Consider the following 19,499-nt stretch of genomic DNA (forward strand, 5'->3'; position numbering starts at 1 on the left):
AGATCAGTACTTTTCCAGATGTTGCTAAACATTTTCTATCATCTTTGGTTATATCCAGAGGCCTGCAGGTTCGCCACATCTGGTCTATATAATGCTTACGTTTCTCTTGGCCTTTTTAAAGATTTGCTTGTAATACATAATCAAATGTGCTGTGATCCCAAATTTTCTAAATTTTCTAAAACTAACATCTAGCATAAAATTGTTTACACAGCCCTATTTAAAACAACATCACTCCTTAAATTACTGCTATGTCTCATCTGCCTTTTCCCATATCTACCTTTTCTGTGTCATCAGATGAAATTGGTTGTCAAGCTATTCATAGGTAATAATCAGCATAAGAAGCAAGACCTTTTAGTGTCAGTTCCCACTTGTTGGAATTTATTACTTACAAAAACTTGCTGAGTAATTTCTTTTAAGATCATGAAACTCTTCTGTTCAGGAAACTAATTGTTTTGATTACTTTCAGTTGAGTCTGGAACATGTGGATTGAAATTTTAATTCTGCCGGAGATCTGAAATGTATTTCTACTTTTCCTCCTAAGTGACCTTATAGATTGTTCTGGGGAAAAAAACACATCTCTGAATGTCTTGGATTTGACATGTAAATGCTTAAAACTAGGATGTCTTTAAAAACTTTATTATAACTAGTCTTAAGGGGAGCACACATAACCATAAAAAAGAGCAACTGTATAATAAAATTAAATTTGCATCTCTTTTTTCATACTCTTTAGGGGATGAAGAAGAAGAGGAAGAAGAAAAGACAATAGTGCTGACCACTAGAATGCCTCCAAAGATGCTGCCAACAAGTGATGTTCCTACGATTGAGAGAACTACACCGAAAACAAAGACCAAGGTACCTACACAAACGAAGGTGTGTACAAGAGAGGAAGAGAAGGAGATGCTGATTTGTTTCAAATACTGTAATAAATTTTAGATATACCACTTTGTTATGTTTTAAGGAGATTTACTAGATTTGGTGCAAAGCTATGGATAAGTTGTAAGGATGACTGTATTTGATATTAAAGCAGTGCAATCTGTTAAGAGGACCATTGGACTTGGCTCTTCTCTGCTAAAAGTACTGCATGCCTATCAGTGGTGGGTTTCAAAAATTTTGAGAACCTCTACTGTAGGTGTGACCTGCTTTGTGGAAGTGGCTTGCTGGCCATGTGACTGGGTGGGAGTGGCTTGCCAGCCATGTGAGCGGGTGGGAGTGGCTTGCCAGCCATGTGACTGGATGGGCGTGGCCAACTTGTAAAATGTGGTGAAACTCACTTAACAACGCCCTTGCTTAGCAACCAAAATGTTGGCTCAGAAACTCTGGGATTTGAAGCACGCAAGTCTTAAAGCTGTCAAGTTACAAGACCCTTGCAACCCTAGCTCTTTAGAAAAAAAAAACCCAGGGGTGTTCAAACTTGACAGCTTTAAGACTTGTGGACTTCAACTCCTCTCGGTCTTCATCTTGATGATGTGTGGACAGGTGGAGGGAGGGAGCTGGAACTGGTTCTAAAAGGCACTGTAGATTTGTGGAACCTCTTCTATAGAAGAGGTTAGAACTGGTAGGAACCCACTCCTGATGCCTATTAAAATGAGGCAAATCCTCATGTGACAACACGTAAAGCAGTTCTTAAAAAAATTAAAACAGCAGTATCTTTCTCCAGATTTACGTAGCTACAGTCATATGAAAAAGTAAGTCCATTCAATGTAAAGTCTTCTTTTTTTCACATATTTCAAAATATTGATATGTTATCTTCAAACAGTATGTAAAGATAAAAGTGATGTTAATTGAGCAAAAAAAGTGAAAAATTGACTATGCAATCATTAATTCAGCAAAAAAATTAAAGTTACACTGTTACCTTCTGTTAAAAAAAATAAGTATAATCTTGGCTTTAATACCTGGTAGTACTCTCTTTGGCAGAACCAACCATAAGTATGTGTTTCTTTTACTACGATTGTCTACCAGTCTCAGAGATAAAGTAGAAGTAATTTTCTCCACTCCTTCATTGCAGAATTTTTTTTCAGTTGTGTAATATTTGAGGGGTTTCCTGCATGCACAACCTATGTCAAATCACCCTACAACATCTGGATGGGATTTAGATGCGGGCTTTGACTTGACCATTTCACAAACCTCAATTTCCCTTTTTTTCAGCCATTCCTTGGGGAATTGTTTAGGATCATTGTCATGTTGCAAAATCTACTTGCAGCTGAGCATCAAACTTCTGGCAGTTGGCTTCACATTATCCTCAATAACTTGTTGGTACAATGAAGAATCCATAGTGAATTCTGTGCGGAGCTGCCCAGGCCTCATGTAGCATCATAACATTTTACCAACAAAAGTTAGTCTTTCCCTGATAGTCTCTTTGGATAGCGAAGGCTTCCTACTGGCACATCTGCCACAGAAATCTAATTTGCATAGCTGCTTTCTGATGGTAGAATCATGCACTTTGACATCGATAGTGGGGAAAGCAAACTGTAGGTCACGTGACGAAATGTTGGGGTTCTTAAATACTTCTTTAAACAACTTGCATTCTGTTCTAAAACTAAACTTTCTGGACAGCCAAGTTGGCAGCTGTTTAAAATCTCCATTTGTAGATGGTTTTCCAGGCAGTGGAATGATTTATGCCCAGTTATTTGGCAACCTTTTTAATCTCTTCCCAGATTCATAGGCATCTATAATCTTTCAGAAGTTCTCAGACAGCTCTTTTGATCTAAGCATGGTGATGTCATACACTTCAATGAGAAGAGCAAACTCAAATGTCAGATTTTTAAATTAAACAAGTTCCTCCCAGATTGTCTGTCGCAATGTTCTAATCATTAGCACCTGATCCTAAGTTTAATTATTTGAGATGTCATAAATATAGGAGGGTACTTACTTTTTCCACATGTGAAATTTGCATCTATATTTAAACTAAAACATGCAAAATAATCATGCTCCTTGTTATATCTCCTTTATTTATCAATATTGTTGAAACAAATGTCAAATATTTTTATGGGGAAATATGTTGAAAAAGTCAAAATTTCAATGGAGTGTACTTTTTCACATGACTGTATTTCAGAAGGTTACCTATGCATGCACACACAAAGAAGGAAAAACAGCTGGGATCAACTTCTGAAGCAGCATACAAGTCTGGGATAAGATGTCACTGCTATAACGATATAAAAAGTGTTATTTTGGAATATACCCAGATACACAACTCTAACAATTTGCATAGCCCTATCAACTTTATAAGACACCATATTAAGTAAACAATACTGTTTCCAGTTATTTATATCTTTGTTGCTGAAAACTCAGTTGCAAAGAGGAAAAAGACTTTAATGGAAAGTATAGAAGAACATATGGAATTGGTTTTTTTTTAAAAAGTATTTTTCTCCATTTAGGAATAGAGAGCCCACATTGGTTTGGACAGATTCTTTCTTAGTATCAGATTGTTATAGTGAAAAATCTTTAACTCCAAAGCTTCAAAATGCTTGTGTCCAGTTCAATATACCTATAAGGTCTCCTTTGTCAAGTTCAATATCAGATATCTTTAAAGAAACATGTTTTTGTTGGGTTTTTTGCTAAGAAAGTGGCTTGTGTATTGTCTAGGAAACAGCCATGACAGTAAGTTTGAGGGATTTACTATTATAACAGCTTCTGTCCTTTCTGAAGGAAACTGTTCAGCAGGTAAAATGATGTGAGCTCTTCTTCTGCCTCGTAGCTCTTTCCTGTTATATTGAGTCTTGCCTTTTTCATGCTTGAAGCCAAGAACTCAATCACAGTGTGATCAATATGCAGATTCTCTGCAACTCTACTTTTTCTTTCCTCCCAATAATTTGCTGGGGTCACACCATCTAAATGGTGCCTGGAGGCAGTATTGGGATGGATGGGAAGAGAGCAAACAACTGTGGCTTCATCTTGATAAAATGGAAATACCAGTTGACCTTTGAATCTGTGGAAGTATAGTATCTGACCAGGGTTAAGTGGAATTGCAGGTATCCTGAGGAACTGAATAGTCCTTGACTCAGTACATTCCTTAAGCTCTACCTGATGTTGAAAGTTTTAAAATAAAATGAATAAATCTCCACATTCAGATTACCAGATGAAATATTATTCAACCATATGATGATATATTTGAACCATTTTATATGATTTGTAAAAAAAAAAACTGAATTCCAAGAACAGTTCTGAGACAGTAGTTGAAGCTTCCAGGAAAGGAATGTACCGTATATTCCTGTGCCAAGTAGCAAGCCCTGAAAGAGTACTGTAGAAATGTAAAGCCAGAACAGGAGGCGTGTGGATGTTTCTGTATTTTATTGGTCTGTATTGATTTGGTGTTCTTCTTTTTCTCACAGTCACCTGAGGAGATTGATAAAAAAATGCTTAAGCCTGATGCAGAAAACAGAAATGCTCAAAATGAGCCAATTGAAGATACTGATGTATTTACTCGGAAACATTCAGAGAACCTTTTTCAAAGAACAGAGGTTCTGGCAGGTAAGGGCCATGCATCAATATAGTTTTAGTTTTAGAAAAAGCCCCCAAAAATGTCTACAGTTCCTGATGGGTTCTTGCAACCTATTGCTATAGGCCAGTGATGGCTAACCTTTTTGTTGTCACATGCCAAAAGTGCGCTTGTGCCCGCACCCATAATGCAATGCATGTGCTCCTCCGGGCTCCCCCACCCCCCACGCATATGTGCATGACCCCCTTTCCCGCTTTTGGGCCTAATAGGCCTCCCTGCAACCTCTTGAGAGTACTTGAGAGACCGCCTGCTGCCAATTACCTCCCACAGACCCATTAGATCTCACAGGGTTGGCCTCCTCCGGGTGCCATCTATCAGCCAATGCCATCTGGCTATTACCCGGGGGAGGGCCTTCTCTGTGGCAGCTCCGGCCCTCTGTAATGAACTCCCTGCAGGGATTCGGACCCTCACCTCTCCAGGCCTTCCGAAAAGCTGTCAAAACCTGGCTTTGCCGGCAGGCCTGGGGGTGATGAGTTCCCTCCCCTCTTGACATGTATGGTTGTGCGACTGTAGTTTACTTTTATTATTTGTATTTTGTTTTTTTATGTTCCCCTTTTCCCGCTTGAATTGTTCGCCGCCCTGAGTCCTCCCGGAGAAGGGCGGCATACAAATAATAAAATTCTATTCTATTCTATTCTATTCTTGGGAGCAAAAATGGGCTGCGGGGGAGGGGGCGCTGCACCCCGTTTTCCCCCTGCGCATGCACGGCAAAGATCCAAAAATTGGCTGGCTGGCAGGAGGCACAAGTGCATACGCGGTGGAGCTGAACTGGGGTGACAGCTCGCATGCCCGCAGAAGGCTCTGCATGCCACCTGTAGCATGCGTGCCATAAGTTGGCCATCATGGCTATAGGTTATGCAATGTGTCTTCCCCACTTGAATAGATTTCCCCCTTTTTCCTTTTGTGCCCAAGTACATTAAGCCAACAAGACAAGGCTGTTCTCCCAAAGGTGCTTCCCCCACCCAAAGTCCAGTCATAAAACATAAATAGTTCCATTCACCATTTCGTCAGTTAGAACTGAAGAAGCTTCTTAGATGAGAAGCAAAACGTTTTCAAAGTAAAAGAACCAAGAAAGCCCAGTTGCCTCTTGAAAAAAGAAAAGCACCTTTGGGACAATCATGATCTATATGATAGAGAGCCCCCCATAAGACGTAAGGCTGCTACTTTAGAGTGAAACTACCTTTCCTTACATCTTGATAATATTAAAACACTAAGAGGACAACTTGAGTGATAACCTGGGAAAAAAGTAAATATCCTTTACCTGTGCAGGATTGTACCCAAGAGTAAGAGAATCTCAAGTATAAGATTCAAACACACTCTTTAATGTTGCTTCTTAGGCTGCAATGCTAAATACAGCCGCCAAAAATAAATCATTTTGAACTTGGCAGGACTTAAAAGTGATGATGATTAACACTGAGCTGTCAAGAAACATTGGATACTGTTCTCTCCAGAAAATGCTATGATTTCCCTCACATCCCCATTTTATGATCTAAGTTACTGAATCCAAGGATATGTTCATTTTAAGTTGTTATAGTCAGTTATGTTGTTACAATAAAGCACTTATGAAAAGTCAAATTCCCATTTTCTCTCAAGGATAGACTTTGCACAGTTAAAAGTAACTTAATGGAATTGAGTGGAACTTTTTTTCTTCTTGTTTACAGCGGTTATTGCTGGTGGAATCATTGGCTTTCTTTTTGCAATCTTCCTTATCTTGCTTTTGGTGTACCGCATGAGAAAGAAGGACGAAGGGAGTTACGACCTCGGGGAGCGTAAACCCTCCAGCGCTGCCTATCAGAAGGCACCCACTAAAGAGTTTTATGCATAAAACTCTAAACGTAGTGTCTCTATTTCAGAGATCACTGAACTTTTTAAATAAAGCTTTTTTTTTTTTGGCCTAGAATAATGAAGAACTTTTTTTTCATTAAAGAGCCTTTATGGCACCTTTATGATAAGAAAAAAAAAGAGATCCCATTGTATTTAAAACTTTTCATGTATTCCTTTTAAAAAATGTAAAATAAAATCTTAACATTTTGCAGTATTCTGTGAATAGCAGTGGCAACGTATGATTTTATATAGCCGTTGATGTTCACCGAATTATTTACAAAAAAATTATGCATAAGTGGAAATGATTGTTTTATCTGATGGTTCAATGGAAGTTGTTTAATTTTGTCAGCATGTCTGATGACTCTCACAAGTTAGTTTTTATTTCATTAATTTATCTGTTTTCCAAAATTAAAAATAAAATGCCTTTTTGTAGTTGTCCTAGTGCAATTTGTGTTCATATAATTCAGATAATGTAACTCTTAGTGTAAATGTATTTTTTCAGCTATGTAAACCTTAACCTCCATTTTGTATAAATTTTATTGTCAGAAAGTAATTTTACCCGTTGGTTTCTCAATGGTTTCTGTAGCTTGATTGAAATTTAAAGCGGAAAATTAATGTGTAAAATTGGACTACTACAACTTCCCTTTATAAAACAAATCTTTATAGGAGATCTTTCAGTAAGCTACTGATAAGCCTATATAAACCCAAAGACTCTTAACAGTATTGCAAGGGGTTGCTGCAAAATTTATTTGGCCACTTTTTTTTATTAATTTCAATTTGAAGGTACGAGATGGAATTCAAAATGAATCTGAATCCTTTGTTCTTTTTTTTAAGCATTTAAAGCAAATGTCTTTTAAAGCCTTTGAAGTGCCTATGATTCTATGTAACTTGTTGCAGACTGGTGTTAATGAATATATAACATTAAAACAAAGAAATGTTGATATTTTATAAGCACAGACAATTCTAATGGTAACTTTTGTAGTCTTACATGGATAGACATAAATTGTAATTTGGAAGCATAAACACTACTGAATAAATCATGTGGCCTAATACTGAAATATATTATTTGGGGTTTTTATTTTCATCATCCTGCATATTACAAATAGCACCTTTATGTGACAAAGGGATTTGTGTGAAAATAAGGATCTCAGAAGACCATTAGCAACATTTTGCAGTAGAAAATCACTATTGCCTTGTCAGCATTTAAAGTTTCTAATTCTTTTTAACACAGGACAGATTTTAAGTAGTAATTAATAGGTGCCATTTCTGTGCAGCTTGCCATATTTTTCGGAGTATAACACACAACTTTTCCTCTCCAAAAAAGAGGGTGAAAATCTGGGTGTGTCTTATACACTGAATACAGCATTTTTGGCCTCCCGAAATCCTGCCCCCTTTGTAAAAATGGGCGTGCAGAAGGTTTGGGAGGCTTGCAAAGTGCTCCTGGGGGCTGGGGAGGGCAAAAATGAGCAAAAAAAGGTTTTGCCTCCCAGCCCCCAGGAGCACTCTACAAGCCTCCCAAACCCTCTGCATGCCCCCCCTTTTTTGCAAAAAACGAGCCATTTTTTGCTCGTTTTGCCCACCCACCCACCCACTGGAGCACTCTAAAAGCCTTCCAAAGGTCTGCATGCCCTCTGTCTTTTTTTTTTTTTTTCAAAAAACGAGGCATGCAGAGGGTTTGGGAAGTCTGCAGAGTGCAAAAACGTTTTTAAAAAATTTACCTCTTCAATATAATGGTGCATCTTATACTCCGGTGCATCTTATAGTCTGAAAAATACGGTATGCTTAGAGCCAGGGTGGCGCAGTGGTTAGAATGTAATATTGCAGGCTAATTCTGCTGATTGCCAGCAGTTCGAGTGTCACTGGCTCAAGGTTGACTCAGCCTTCCATCCTTCCGAGGTCCCCAGATTGTTGCGGATCACATGCTGATTCTGTAAACCACACAGAGAGTGCTGTAAAGCACTATGAAGCAGTATATAAGTCTAAATGCTATTGCTATTTATATGATTTCTCCCCCTTATTTGGCTATTGAAATTAGTAACTTGATGTTAATTAGTTTAAGGAGAAGGGGCACAATTATTCTATAGCAATAAACAGTGAGGATTTAAAATATATGTAGCTTGGCCAAAATGATTGTTCTGATAAACACTGAGTATTGGGGATGTACATGGGAGAAGTCTGAAACTGAGAATAGGACAAATCAAATAATTCTGCCGTTGTTGCTAAGATGTATTTGAAAACTAATTTATAGTAATATTATATACCAAAAAACCCAATTTTGGCCAACTGCTCCTTCTCTGAAAGTCTTCTCTTTCATTTCCTTATGACTTTTCTCTCATCAGTGGCCTTTGGCCAGAGGTCTCAAATATCAAGAGGCTGACTGAGAACTTCCATGCTCATTCTTGCCAAGCAAACAAGGATATCACAATGAAATGTATTTTATCAATTCATGTAAGCAAATTGTTATTCTGCGTTAAATCATATTCTTTGCTGAGGTTACAATTTACAAGAAGGGGTTATTTAAGTATACCCATTCCAGTGGCTTATAAATTACAGAACAGAGGAAATTACAAGCAGAGGTCTCTGCACACAAGAAAAACGTAAGCTTCTATGTGTTCAAAGTTCAACCACAGCAAGGTCAAACAACCCTCAGAATGTTTTCGTGACCCGTCAAAACCACGCTCGACTAAACCGCGCCTGATTAAACCGCGCCGCTGACGTCATCAACAGGGCGACAACAGCCAGTGCGGAGAAAGAAGGGCGCTTTAAATAGCGCTTTGAAAGCAAACCGATTCAACTTAAGGTAAGGGTTAGGTTTAGGGTTAGGTTAAGGGTTAGGGTTAGGTTTAGGATTAGGTTTAGGGGGGTTAGGTTTAGGGGTTAATTTTAGGTTTAGGGTTTACAGCGTGCTTCTGTCTCCGCATTGTTGTCGCCCTGTTGATGACGTCAGCGACGCGGTTTAGTCGAGCGCGGTTTTGTGAGTGAACCGAATGTTTTAGCTATATAAATCTTATTTCATTGATTTATAACTGATTGCTTAGCGACCATTTGAAGTTACCATGGACTTCCCAGGATGATTCATAATCCAGATTCAAAGTTCCAACAGCTGCTCCCTACCCCATGTGATCACATTTTGGATGCTCAGCAACCAATCCACATTCATAGTTGTTTCCAGTGTCCTGTGTTCACATGACTGCCATTTACAATGGTTTTTACTGAAAACTGGTGTCTACTTCTGGTTTCTAGCAAAAATCACCCATTGCAGACAATGGATTCACTTAATGACTGCTGCAAAAATTGGGCCCAGTCACATGGTAAGCCATTTAATGACTGGAATTGTGGTCAATTGTGGTCCTTAAGTCAAGGATTTCATTAATTTGATTCTTAATTCAAACATTCTGATATTAACAACTGGTACCATGTTAACAAATAGGTAAACTCATGACTAATACAATTCGTAACCATTTGGCTTAAGACACTGAAAGTGGACATCTTATGATTTTCTACATTTCAGAAAGCTTTTTAGGAGTAGCTGAAACTTGGAGATTGCATCAGGAAAACACGTATATGGTTTAAAGGATTGTGATCTTATAAATCAGTGACAGATGGACTATTTTTTACTTTTAAGCTACAGATATTATTTTGGATGTGATAGGCGAATCACATTTTTTTCACTTCATATTAAGAACAATGCTTAATAGAATTTCTATTTAATCTAGCAGAAGGATTGGAATTCATTCTTAAATGTAAAAATTGGCCATTTTGAAAAGTTATCCCAGATATTGGGATTATGACAATTTTTTAAACAATAAGACAAATCTAAATGAAAAAAAGGAAAGAGAATAAAAGAAAAAGAAAAGGTATGAAGAAAAAGAAAAATATCTAAAGAAACAAAAATAAGTGACTTCTGATTTTCTTTGCAACAGAAATTAACAAATTGACTAGCTACCCTTCCTTTCCAACTTTACAAAAATCCCTTCACCTGCATATTATTTTTCAGTCATTAAATCCATAAATTGTCACTTTGCTTTTCTCTAATTTCAGCAAAAAGCCCAGAAAAGTACTTACCATTTCCTCCCTGGCTAAAACGGGGGTTTTTTTTTTTTTTTTTTTTTTTTTTTTTTGCCATTTCTGCCATTTCTGCCATAGTCCTTTCCTCCATTGTGGGAATTCTTCATCACTGTGCTTATAATTTTGCTGCAGTTACCATATATAAAATGAATCTTCCATGCATTTTTCCTAATCCACTGTCCATAAATACTAATACAAATAGTTCTGTTTTTTTCCTCAGTATTAATCTTTATTTTTTTGTAACACTATATAATTGTATTCATAATTTTAACTGCTTCATAAGTCTACCATGCATTCCAACATCTGAAGTACCTACAGTACAGAGGTGGGTTCCTACCAGTTCACACCTATTCGGTAGAACTGGTTCATCAAATCTACCGAACCGGTTAGAAGAAGTTCCACCAGTGGACCCGGAAAGCAGGCCACACCTACAGAAGAGCTTCCAAAATTTTTTGAAACCCACCACTGGTCCTTGGATATGATTATTCTACGCTATCATGCTCATATTTATAAAACTCAGTGCCTCTGTGAAAGGTAAGGATGACTACTGCGTTTGTGGTGCAATCAGAACATTGCGTGTGTTGGAAGTTGTTTTAACGCAAAGCAAAGATGCCTTTTAAAAAACAAGTTTACATCATATTCTTATGCATGCCAGGGCTGTGTGTGAGGTAATTTAAGGTGGTTCTGACAAGTGTCGTCGGCATCTTCATATCCGGTCACATGGGCGGCAAGCCACTCCCATCCAGTGACATGGGCAGCAAGCCACTCCCACAAAGGAGGCCACACCCACAGAGTAGGTTCGAACAATTTTTGAAACCCACCACTGCTACAGTATATACATCTGTTTTGTCTAGGTAATTGTCTAGGTAATATACCAGCTGTACATATTTTTATACAAGTTCTCTCTTAAATTAAAACAATGTGAATTTCAGTCTATTTATCTATATTCTTTCTTATTTATCCATTTGTATATCATTACCAAAACTTATAAGCCCTTTCATCATGCAGTCCTTAACTTCTTCATCTCCAGTTTCAATTCTTAACAAAATGCTTATGCATGTTTTGCCTCGAGTTACTTATAAAAGTAATAAAAGTAAAGTAAAAAATATCTAATTTTAAAAAAATCTAATGATCTAATGTTTGCAATTACATGTTCATTTGCATGTAATTCACTTTCAATTTCTGTCTTATATTGTTCAATTCAACTCAAGTTCTTTTATCTATAGTAAATCTTTTTTCTTGATTGTGCATATGAAAACCATTGAAAGCTTATCAGGCAAGAATGTATTTACCTAGTGGTCTTTTTTTTTTTTCAATTGAACCTTTATGCAGTTTTACTATTTTAATGTAATTTTCTGTTTTTGTTCTGTTTGCTTCCCAGAGGGTTCCTTGGATAGTTGGGTGGTGATATAATTTGGAGGGAGGGAGAGAGGGAGGGATAGATGGATATACAGTATTTTTTTAAACAAAATATACTTTTTAATACTAAGTGAAGGTGGAATCCTCCTGCCTGTCAGTGAGAACAATTAAGCAGTGGATCGGTTTCCTTCCAGGAGTTACTGGAGATTATTAAAAACAAATTGGACAGTCACTCATCTGGAAAGATATAAAGTCTCCTGCTCAAGCAGAGGTTGGACTAGAAGACCTCCAAGGTCCCTTCCAACTCTGTTATGCTGTTACAAATTCCACCTGATTGGAAGAGCTGCTACAGACAATGCTTGCTCCCAAGTCCCCTCTTGTCACACAGGGGTAGTATTTTCAACGAGCAGTCTCTACAAACATGTCTTGGCTGAGCGTATTATATTTGAAGCACATCCTGGATTTATGTCTACTGCTGGATGGGCATTGATCAGCTTCAACTTAAACAGCTCTGATCTAAAGTGAATGGATGTTCAGTGATAATTTATCCCAACTTACTATGACAATAGCAAGGAGCTCTCCATAGGGCTGCCTTTGAGAATCACCTAAAAACTGCAGTTAAATCAAAATACAGAAGGCTGCTTATTAGCTCTGCTAGTTACCAGGAGCATTGATTATGGTGCAATTCAAAGAGACAGTTGTAACCTATAAAGCCCTAGATTAGGGTTGTCCAACTCACGGCGTCATGGTATCATCAAGTGATGTATTGTGAGTTTTTCCCCTTTGCTAAACTGGGCGTGTCCAGTGTGTGACGCATCCAGCCTGCGGGTGGTGATTTTGACAGCCCTGCCCTAGATGGTACTTAGAGAACCACTTTCCATCGAAATCTTTACATAATATGAGAGAAACTATTGTTAGTTTATCATTTTCATGAAGTGAGGAGACTGAAGCAAGCAGATGTTGCTTTTCTGTAATAGCTCAGTCTTATGGAACAGCTATCCCTAAGAAATTAGATTTCTTCTCTCAATGATTGTTTTCTGGAGGCAGATAAAAATGGATCTTGAAAATTTCTGATGGTCCATTGGATTTATCTGTGTTTTGATGGTTATTTTTTTTCTCCTGTGATGGCTTCAATTACTATTTTAGCTAATTCATTTTAATTGAGCTTTAATTTGCTAGCTATTAGCACAGAAGTTGTAATTTGGTTAACATAGATATTTTAACTATTTTGCTAGTACTTCTTCATCATTAGAATGATATAGAGACATACAAAAAGAATGAAAGAGGAGGGGATCATGGTGGTGCCAACAGAAAATTATGTAATCAAAAATAGAAAAAAGAAGGATGGAAGTCAGTTAATCTGAGCAGGAGAGATTTAATGGCATATTTCCCACGGAATAAATGGTTTTGTTTTCTAGACAACTGCACCTTTTCTTAATTCAGAAACCATGTGGAGTGACATCTAAATTGATATTATGTTTTCAGGGCACACAAAGCTGTAAAATTAACCAAACATTTTAGGATATGTGTCATGAAAACAAACTTGGTTATGCTCACGTCGATCGACTGTAATTAATGTTAAATCTCACCGATTACAGCAATACAGATAAATTACAACTGTCTGAATGCAATCTTTATTACAATATAATTTATACTTTTTAAAATCTCAGTATTTGGTTGAGCTAATTCCTTCTTTCTTGATTACTTATAAGAGGTTAAACTATTTTTCTGCTATGCAAATTTATTGAATAACACTTGAAAATTAATGAAATGCTACACTTTGGATTTGTCACAAGTTGAGCAATTTTAAAATTGTGTTCAGCAAGTGTTCCTTAATTACACAATATGTGGCAGAGCTAACAAAGTAGTAAGGTAAAAGTAGTAGAATGTAATATTCTGACAATTATCCCCCTCAACAAAGCAAAATAAAACTCTTAACTACTGTTGTGAAGTATACTATGAATTTAAAGTTTTAAGATGAAAAACTATTGTAGTTAAACAATTTTCTTTGTACAGTTTGATGCTTATTTCTCATTGTTCCTGATAGTTTACAATACAATAGATCAGTGATTCTCATCCATTTCTTCAGCATGGATTAAATACCTTTTGTGGACATGGATCATGGCCACAGACCACCAAGACGTAACTCAAGAATTTCTTCCAAGACTTCACGACCACATGACAACTTTGCGAGGGGGGGTGTTCCCACAGGCAACAAGTTCAGAACCACTGCAATAAATTCCTTAAAGGTGGCCATATATTACATGGGAACAAATGATGCATTTTTAGTGTGATCAAAGGCATCTAAATAACCATACTCCAGAAATGCTTCAGTGGGTACAAAATATTTATTTGTTTCAATGTTTACATATTTCTAATATAATGTTTCTCAACTCAGCACTTGAAGCTGTATGGACCTTCAACTCCCTGGCCTATTTTTTGAGTTGATGCTGCCCTAGACAGCTTTGAAAATCCACAGAAACAGTCACTCATTCTGGCGACAGTGACGTGCGGTGAGCTTCATGGCCAGTGAGGCAAGTGCGAAAGCCCCGCCGAAGCCCCAGCGCCATGTCCACCATAGAGCGGGACCAGGACCCGATCTATGGCAGACACAGCACTGGGACTTTAAAGCCCCACCACTGGGGCCTGAGCGGCCATGATTCCCCCCTCCCCAGCCAGCCAGCCCACCCAGCCCATTCCTCCCCCGGTGTGGCGAGCTCCAGTGGCTGGATGTGGGTGTTAGGGGCCTGGCAAAAGAAAACAAGCACCAGCCCACCACTGCTGTGTCCAACAGGCCAGGCATCTCATATTTATGGCGGACGTAAATGCGAGACGCCTGGCCTGTTGGACACAGCATCGAGAACATCCCTGCCGCTGCCGCACTCCACCACCTCGCCCCCCGCCTCCTCCGACCCCACCGCTGTGAAGAAAGAAACACACACACACACACACACAAATTCCTCACAATAAAAAATTACAAATTAAATTACAATAATTTTGAATCCCCCCCCCTCCGTCCGATCCACATACCTTTTCCAGCTGTGGATTTCAACTTTCCTCTTGTCCGCCCGCCATGATGAAAATGTAAAAAATTAAATAAAAAAGCAACTTACTTAGGCAAGGCATGATTTGCTGCTCCCAGATAAGGAGGCGGGAGAATCACGTGCCTCCTTTGCATAAGGAATTGCTCCTTTGCTTAACTCTGAGCAAGGGTTAAAAGGCGAAAAATTCCTTATGCAAAGGAGGCCCATAGTTCTCTCGCCTCCCCCTACAGTTAGCACTAAGCAGACTCAGAGTCACTGTGACTCTGGAGTCTGGCAGCAACAACCTTAGCCTTTTTAATTATTTTAAAAATTCTTTTCTTTTCCTCATGACACTGGTGAGGCCCCGCCTCCCCTGCCTCCCCTGACTGCACGTCCCTGTCTGGCGATGAGTTCATCCTTTACCAGATCTCTCATCTTAAGGCTTTTTGTCAGACTTCATAGCTAAAGCACGCAGAATGCTACATCTAATCAATATTGATCCAAACCATAACTGATTTACTAAGATAACTGACTTTGTCTAGATACACAATATTTTTTTGTGTATCTGCTTTTGAGTCAATGTTGACTCCTGGTTTCGGCCTGGACTGGTCCCTGCAGTTTTCTTGGCAAGATTTCAGTGGTGGTTTGCCATCGCTTGCTTCCTAGGGCTAAGAAAAAATGAATGGCCCAAGGATACTCAGCTGATGTCAGGCGTAAGATGGGACTAGAACTCAAAATCTCCAGGCTTCACTGCACTATATCAAACTACCTCCCAATACATACATTTGCTCAAATTAGCCAAATTCATGTTATTCCAACCTTTTTTGGAACCAGAAGTAAAATTTAGAGGAGCAACTTCTATTTTATTGTGTCTGTTCTAAAAAGACATCTTTTTCAAGATAACTCCAGCCTCCTGAGGAATTGGACATTTTACACTTCTTGATGCAGTTATGTATATTTTCAAAATAATTTTATCCCAAGAAGAATATCTGGAAATCATATTTTGAAACCAGCAAATAAATAAAGCTATTATACTACAAATCCTTTCCTTCATATGGATTATTCCCACTGTCACTTGACAGGATTCCCATGACATCTGATTCCAGAAAATCAACTTTATGAAGAGTAAAAATCTACAGCATCTGTTCTGTTGGAATAGGATCAGGTATACAAACCCTGAACTGATACACAAATCCATTCTGTACATCATTTCCACCAAAATATTTCCTTGGGAACCCAGCTGCAGAATAATTTCCCTATCAGAGAAAAGTATGCTGCATGAGACAGTATTAATGTAAAAAATACAGTTGCATAAGACATCTATTAGCACTCTCTAAATGATTGCAAGTGGATATTCTTTTATATGTTGTTAATGGAAATAAGCAATGTTATTGTTACATATTCAGAAAACAGATAGCCCTGCGTTTTACTAGTACTAATATATCTGGGCTTTATTCCAGCTTTTCTCATGTCTGTTGTGTGCAACTAATTTGCATTTCTCATCTACATTAAATACATAGATTAAATTCAATTATATCTACACATGCAGATGATACTTGTCAGCTAGCTAATGTAGAGATTCATCCTTAAAGGAAATCACCTGCATTCAATTTTCAAATTATAACATCAGCAATGCAGTCTTTTTGATACCAATGTCAAGCTTGCAATTTCATTAATGTTGGCCAAACAGTTCAGCTTTTGAGGAGAATTGCATCACTTCTACTCTTAATTGGCTGCAAGCTGTATTTCAGGTCTAATGGACTAGTACAAAACTGTCCTAATGTTTACCAGAAATAAAGTCCAAGCAAAGTACAAGGACCAACACATAGAATTAGCGACCAAGATAATAGAGTAAGATGTAGTCTGCACTGTACATAATCTAACACTCCAGAAAATGAACAATTTTAAAGATGAATTGTTAAAGCCCTGTCTATCCCCCTCTGTTGCTACCTGCCCACTCTTAGATTGAAAATAACATACCATATTTTTCAGAGTATAAAAGAGGCTGAAAATCTAGGTGCATCTTATACACTGAATACAGCATTTTTTGCTTCCCGAAGCCCTGCCCCTTCACCAAAATGGCCGTGCAGAGCCTTTAGAAGGCTTTCAGAGAGCTCCTGGGGGCTGGGCAGAAATGAACAAAAAATGGACCATTCGTCCTCCCCCCTCCCCTACGCAGCCCCCAGCAACACTTAATAAGTCTCCATAAGGCTATGCATGCAATATTTTTGACAAAAATGGGTGGTTTTTTGCTCGTTTTTGCCCCCCCCAAAAAAAACACTTTGCAAGCACCCCCAAGGTTATTCATGCCTTTAAAAAAAACAAGCCGTTTTTGGGAGGTTTGCAGAGTGCAAAAAAATTTTTCCCCCCTTTTGGAAAGCTCTTTAACTAATTGATGAGAATTACATTGATCAAGTGCTGTGCCAGCAGAAACAAAGTCTTAGGTTCTGCAGATTGTCGGTGATTTCCTTCTCCAGCACTTGGATAAATACACCTGGAAACATCTACCTACCTACCTACTCTCTCTTTCTCCCTATCTACTGTATTTATCTCTCTACCCACTCTATCTACCTACCTACCTTACCTACCTATTCTCTCTTCCTACCTATCTACTGTATTTCTCTCTCTATTTCTATCCCTCTACCTACCTACCAACCTACCTACTCTCTCTCTCCCTATCTACTGTATTTCTCTCTATTTCTCTCACTCTATCCCTCTATCTACCAAACTACCTACTCTCTCTCCCCCTATCTACTGTATTTCTCTCTATCTCTATCTCTATTTTTCTCTATCCTTCTGCCTACCTACCTACCCACTCTCTCTCTACTTAGCTACTCTATTTCTCTCTCTCTCTATTCCTTTATCTACCTACCTACCTACTCTATCTCTTTTCCTACCTACGTACTGTATTTCTCTCTCTTTCTCTCCCTCTCTATCCCTGTATCTACCTACCTACTTTTTTTAAAATTTGCCACTTCAAAACCTTGGTGTGTTTTATACTCCGGTGCGTCTTATACTCTGAAAAATACGGTACCTTAAGATTATATTCTACATATTCTTGGATGTCTCAGTATTCTTTTAACAATTAAGGACAACTTAAGCCTGTATATACTGACAATGAGATGATGGCAATATTACAAATACCAAAAGGAGAAAAACCATTGAGAGGGTGAGTTTGTTCCCTAATTAGATGCAAACTAGAGTGTTATGCTTTAGTGATATAATATGTAGGTTGTAAAAAGCTGGGTATTAGCAAATAAGTCTTCTCTCCTAGCCTTCTATTGTAGTAGTCATCTGGACTTTTCCAGCCCACATAGGGCTGTTCCAGTTATGAAGAGAGTGAATAGATATTGGTTGATAGTTGGACTCTCTTTGACACATCTACACAAACATTCTGGGCCAAGAAAGCAGATCAAAAGAAAATGGTCAATCAAGCCATGTTAAAATCCATACCCTTCCCTACCTTGTCTAACCTACATTAAGTAGGGTGGAGGTTTCTGCACTAACAGAGTATGGGTTAGAATAGGGCAATCTGATGACATTTGTGTGAGAGAGGGAGGGAAATAAAACCAAGGGAGCCCATCAATCTCTGTCCCTTAGCATGTCCTATATAATGTAATTAATAAAACCATTTGCCAGCACTACGTTTATGATACCATAGCTACTATATGAAAGCACTAGAAGGTAAGATAATTGCTTGGAGTGAAGAATCATGAATAATGTCAACCTACAGCACTTGTGACTATGCTTCTAGGATGGTGTGAATGTCTTAACCTGTTGTCGGAAAACCATTGGGTTTTGAATTGGACAAAACAGGCTAAAGGCAAATCCTAGCAAGATGGACCTATGTTTTATTTTACTTGAGGTTTTAACTGTTCAAAAAGCAGATTTATGACACACAGATCCTTTTAGATTCAATGCACTTGCTTGAAGGGCAGGTGGAGGATGTGCCAGGGGGTTCATTTGCCCAACGTTGACTATGTCAGATGTTGCCCAGTCAGGAACAAGAGACTTTAGCGATGATGACTCAGTCTCTGAACCAGTGCCACAGGAATACCTTTTAAGGCCAATTGGAAAATCAGTGAAAAATGAAATGGTCCATTTTTGGAATATGCTTATAACGTGAACTTTGAATTGGTTTTCCATAAGTCTACAGATTCAACAGATAGTCCTGGTTTTAACCTGTAAAGCCCTAAATGCTTGGTTCCTACATAACTTCTAGGCTGCCATCTCCAAATGGAATCACCAGCTCATATTTAAGCAAGGATTTACTATGTGAGATCACAAAATTTCTCACATATCATTATACTTCCCCAGATGTTGACACCAGATATCTGGTTTTCCAAACGTTTGCAAAGATGGAATAGTTCTAAGGAATTTTCAAGGAATGAGGACAGGTTGCTCTTAATTTGATGGGTTAGATCAGGGCTGTCCAGCCTTGACAACTGTTAAGACTTATGGACTTCAACTCCCAGAATTCCTCAGCCATCTTGGGTTAGAATATTACTGTTCTGATGAGTTTTCATTCTATTTTAATTTTGTTCTACTATATTTTTAATGTTTTATTTAATATGCAACAATCATTCAACTCTTTCATGCAATCAGCTTGATATTGTTAACCATGGGGGTTCATTCTGTGACTAAGGCAATATATAATACTAATAAATAAATAGGTAAATAATGCTATGCTGGTATAGTCTTCTGCCAGCTTGATGTCTGGTGAATAGCAC

At 38.1% G+C, this 19,499-nt stretch overlaps 1 protein-coding gene across 2 annotated transcripts in view; it reads left to right on the forward strand.

Annotated features, from left to right (window-relative positions):
• SDC2 (syndecan 2) overlaps positions 1-7,377 on the forward strand; it is an 80,355-nt gene extending 72,978 nt beyond the window's left edge. Inside the window, exons 3-5 of one of the 2 annotated variants that reach the window (XM_032222467.1) lie at positions 731-852; positions 4,329-4,467; positions 6,157-7,377. In XM_032222467.1, coding sequence (XP_032078358.1) covers positions 731-852; positions 4,329-4,467; positions 6,157-6,320 — 425 coding nt within the window. In that variant the 3' untranslated portion in view covers positions 6,321-7,377. Of the gene's footprint in view, positions 1-730; positions 871-4,328; positions 4,468-6,156 lie in introns of both variants that reach the window. The other variant, XM_032222466.1, reaches the window with a different exon arrangement.
• Positions 7,378-19,499: the final 12,122 nt, after the last annotated feature.

Source organism: Thamnophis elegans, chromosome 8 (assembly GCF_009769535.1).
Source record: "Thamnophis elegans isolate rThaEle1 chromosome 8, rThaEle1.pri, whole genome shotgun sequence".
NCBI lineage: Eukaryota > Metazoa > Chordata > Lepidosauria > Squamata > Colubridae > Thamnophis > Thamnophis elegans.